Raw genomic sequence first — 4,327 nt, 5'->3', positions numbered from 1 at the left:
CGCACCTGCGGGCTCGGGCCGGCGCCGGGATGCTGCAGGCCCGCACGCTCCGCCTGCACCAGGGCAGCCGCATCGAGGCGGTGTGCGTGCTGGGCACCCAGCTCTGCACCGACGTGTACGGGTGAGAGCCGCGTCCTGCCGCCCCGGTGGCTGGGGGAGCACCCCGGGGTGGGGTAGGGCAGGCTAGGCTGGGAGCGGGGTGGCCAGCGCCCCAGCGCCTCCTTGGCTTCCTGCCTCAGGGCATGCCAACCCTCTCCCGGGTGCTCTGGTGCCAAGCGGAGGGCTCTTCTTTCGCCTGGTTCCCACAGGGGAGGCTTTCCGCTGGGCAGGCAAGTGGGTGCAGGGCCAGGCTTTAACCGCAGCGGCTTACGCTGCCAATCTGTGCCTGCCAAGCACGTGGCAGAGGTGCACGTTGTCATGGGGGCTTCTTTAATACAAGCACAAGCTTCGTTTCCCTCTGTGGGTCTCTAAGCACTACCTGGGCATATCGGTGAGTTCCTCGCATGCTAGTGAGACCAGCGTTATTCCCATTTATTCCTGGCTTTCATAGTTGGTAGGGTTGGAAGGGACCTGAGCAGATCATTGAGTCCGACCCCCTGCCCTGGGCAGGAACGAGTGCTGGGGTCGTCATACCCCAGCCAGATTTCTATCCAACCTCCTCTTGAAGACCCCCAAGGCAGGGGAGAGCACCAACCTACTTGGCTTCCCGGTGCGATTCCAAGGCTTCGCACGCTGGGACCGTGAGCTAAGAAGTGAGATGAATCTATAAGTGAGATGTTTTTGTGTGAAGATGCGTGTGCATGCATAGCCTGCGGTACATCCTTACGACAGCACAGCTCACTTCCAGATCCTGGCACTGCCGTGACGGGGAAGGGACGGATGGATCCGGTGGCTTGGGGCAGGGAGGAGAGTGCAGCCACGCAACTGAGATCTTGTGGGGCTCGGTCAGGCCCTGCTTTGGATGCTGCAGTTAGGAACAGGAGGATTTTGGAGGAAAACCTTGGGATCAAGCAAAGTGCGTCCTACTTGATACTTCCTCTGTCTAACGATTGTGTTCGGAAGGTGGACGCCATGACCCCGGTCCTCTTCCATCATTCACATCTGTGCTCCTGCCGAAATTTTGTTGACCTTTTTTTATAGTCACCTATTATTTCTAGAAGCTGTCCTGCAGCTGGTACAGCTCTTTTGTAGAAACCCTGGCCAGCAGGTGGTCTGAAGTCTGGGAAGAGAATAAACTTTTAGTGCCCTTTCCTAGTCCGCAGTGTACGCTGCCTGTATTTTTAACAGCCAGACATCAGTTAAGAGCTCTTTTAATCCAACATAAACCTCTGTTGTCATCGTAAGCTCTTATTTACAGCTGGGCATGCTCTGTCCCTCTGTTCGGCTCGGCGCACCCCCAGGCTTTCTGCCAGGCCATGGGCAAATTGTCCCTTGGGCTTTATAAATCTCCTCTGGCAAGTGCATGTATAAGCCCAGGGGGAAACAAAGCTTTCAAGACCTTAGAGCGAAGTATTCGCAAGAGGCAAACTACCAGCTCTGAGCAAGTGAGTCTACGAGTGGTTAGGTACAGAGATCCACTGCCCGAATGGCAAACGCCATTAACTGGTGATATTCTCCGGTAAAACTTGATCTTTAAAATGATCAGGACAAATAAGGGTCCTGTGATATTTATGGACCTACTTATGTGACCCTTACAATGATCACGGTCATGGTTTCTGAGTATCTCCCAGAACGGCATTTGGCAGAGATTTTCTTCACCAAACGTCCCTGCGAGGTAGGGAAAGCAATCTCCACGTTGCAGTGGAGGCATAGGTTAGTTTTCTCTCCTCTTTTTTTCACTACAGAAAAAATAATAGAGCAGTTTTTTTCCATTGCAAAGATCTCAGAAAGACCACAGCAGGTCAGAAAGTTTGTAACGCTCTGGATTCCTGTTTGAAATCTCTGGGTTTGTCTCGTGAAGCGTGTTTGCACACCTATTGCACCTTGAAAGGATCTCAGGGCTGTAGGATCTCCACCGTAGGGTGTCGCAGCACGCCGGTTGAGAATCGCTGCTTTATGGTGAGAGTAAAAAGGATTTTTTTCCCCCTAAAATGCCCTCATCCTAGAAATACAGGATCCCTTCCAGTCCCTTCTCATGTGAACCCCTGTTCAATTCAGCCATGGAGTCAATGCTAATGATGAAACAAACTGTAAAAGGCAGGAGTTCCTGATGCCTTTTGTGACGGGTGTGGGGCCCCGGGGTCCTCAGTAGTTCATCCCGTTTATGGCTGGGATTTCCCATGGAGCCAAGGTTGTTTGGCACCTAAATCCCATTGATTTGGGCTGTGCTGTCTCCCAAGAGCTCCTTGAAGATCCCAGTCGATTGATTTATATATATATTTTATTTTTTGAGAGCCGCATCCTGGCCTGCCATAACTTGAGTTTTCTCACTGAGTTCAATCGATGTAGTCATGTAAGTAAAGGGAGCACCATTTGATCCCCAGCTGGAGATTAAGAAGTCAACAGGCTTCGAGATGAACAGAGATGAGGGAAAAGGTCCAAAACCTGCTGGAAGCAGAACAGCCTGCATTTCTGAAAGGCACCACAAATGCAGCACATCCATCAGACCCTTCCTTGACATGGCATGGCTAATAATCGCCTATTCTCCCCCACTTCAGCCTGTTTTGGGGGCTGGGGTTCCCGGGTGGCTATTCCAGAGAGATTCTGGCTTTGCATGGGAGAACAGAAGCTGGTACGTTGAGGCTGGGCATCATAACCCAGTCACTAGCAGCTGGGGCTGCTTTCCCAAAGTTTCACAACACTGCAAAAAAAACCCCAAACCACATTACCCCGGAGCTTGCGCAATTGCAGAATCACAGCAGACTGATCATGCAGCTTTGGGCATGGAGGTCCTATGTTTTTTGCATGGGTTGCTGGACTCTGAATGCTCACTTGCCTGCATTCACGGCTTCTGCCATAACTTGGGCGCCAAGTGATGTTTTGCCAGCTGCCTGGCCTTGTTGTTTTACAGGGTAGATCAGCCCGTGGCACTGAGCTGACTGCCTCCCGCGCAGCCCTGGTGACTACAAGAGGAGAATGTGCCCTTTCATTGTGTATCACATGCGCTGGCAGGGATTGTGCTGAGCTCGTACAGCTGTGGGTGCAGTAAATCTCAGGGGCTAGCTGACCCTTGCTGGGAGGAGGGTGGCCTTCCCTCTAAGTGACAGGCGTCTACTTATTCTGGTAGCCTCCAGCATGCTCCAAGTGTGCTGGGACTCTGCTCAGGACAGAGAGCAGCTTTGTCCACTGCAACGCTGCTGCATGGCTTGGTGCTTGCATCAGTCCTCCACTATGGACTACAGCCGGTGCCAAAAAATAAGACGATAGAAAGAGGAGGAAGTTTGTTATTGCTGCCTAGTCACTTCTCCTTACCCCACGGTGAATCCAGCAAGCCCAGAAGCTCCAGATGTGCTATTTGGGTGCCAGTTTTGTAGGGGGTGCTTGGAGGCTCGGTTGGGTAGAGAGCACATTGCATTGGAAGTTCACGGGCTTGGTGCCTCAGCCATTAATGACGGTGGTCCAGTCACCCTAGGCTCTTTGCCTAGCTTGAGGCACCTGAGGTTTGAGCATCTCCAGGTAAATATACCAGGAGCTTTGGGTGCTTGGAGATCGGGGTCTCCATGTCTTTGATTGGGCTCTTTGAAACCTGAGATGCACAAATTATAGCCAATTTGTATAAGGCAGAGCCTGGGTGAGTTCAGAACAACCCTGTAGCAGAAGTCCCGGCACCTTCTCCTTCCCCATGGCTGGGGATGATGGCTCAGCTCTACCTCTATTCCTACATCACTTAGCTGCTTTGGAAATCCCACTGTAAAATATAGCGGTGTTAAAAAGGGCACAGCTAAATCTGCAGGCTCCTAACTGGGGGGTTACAGAATTCACGGATGTGCAAGCCTAATGCACCCACATTTTTTTATTTGATCATTTCAGGAAACCTTGTACTATGTCTGGCCAGTACATTGCTCTCCTCTTCCCCTAGAGCTGTGGTTTTCAACCTGTGGTCCACAGACCTCTTGGGGCTCCACAGACTGTCTAAGGGGTCCATTAAAGATGACTATGATCAATCCAAAGAATGTGAATCCCCACACTAACAAATCAAAGGGGTCCGCACCTCCATTCGAAATTTCCAATGAAACAAGGCTGAAAACCACTGCCCTAAAATGACTGGCTTGGTCTTGCCTCCATGCTCACTGGACCCGAGGGAGTCTGATTGCAGGATGCTTCATTTGCCTCATTTAGACACTTTCATCAAAATCAGTGTGTTCCCACCATACGTTTTCGTTCAGAC

General features: G+C 51.5%; 1 protein-coding gene across 1 annotated transcript in view; it reads left to right on the top strand.

The window, feature by feature from the left end:
* Window positions 1-6: 6 nt before the first annotated feature.
* LOC102374514 (protein-arginine deiminase type-2-like) overlaps window positions 7-4,327 on the top strand; it is a gene marked incomplete at its 3' end in the record, with an annotated part of 22,842 nt that continues 18,521 nt past the window's right edge. The window contains exon 1 of the mRNA XM_006034740.2: window positions 7-121. Within this exon, the coding sequence (XP_006034802.1) occupies window positions 30-121 (92 nt within the window). The remainder of the gene's footprint in view (window positions 122-4,327) is intronic.

Source organism: Alligator sinensis, unplaced genomic scaffold, assembly GCF_000455745.1.
Source record: "Alligator sinensis unplaced genomic scaffold, ASM45574v1 scaffold1782_1, whole genome shotgun sequence".
Lineage (NCBI taxonomy): Eukaryota > Metazoa > Chordata > Crocodylia > Alligatoridae > Alligator > Alligator sinensis.
This window is presented reverse-complemented; position numbering and strand designations above follow the sequence as displayed.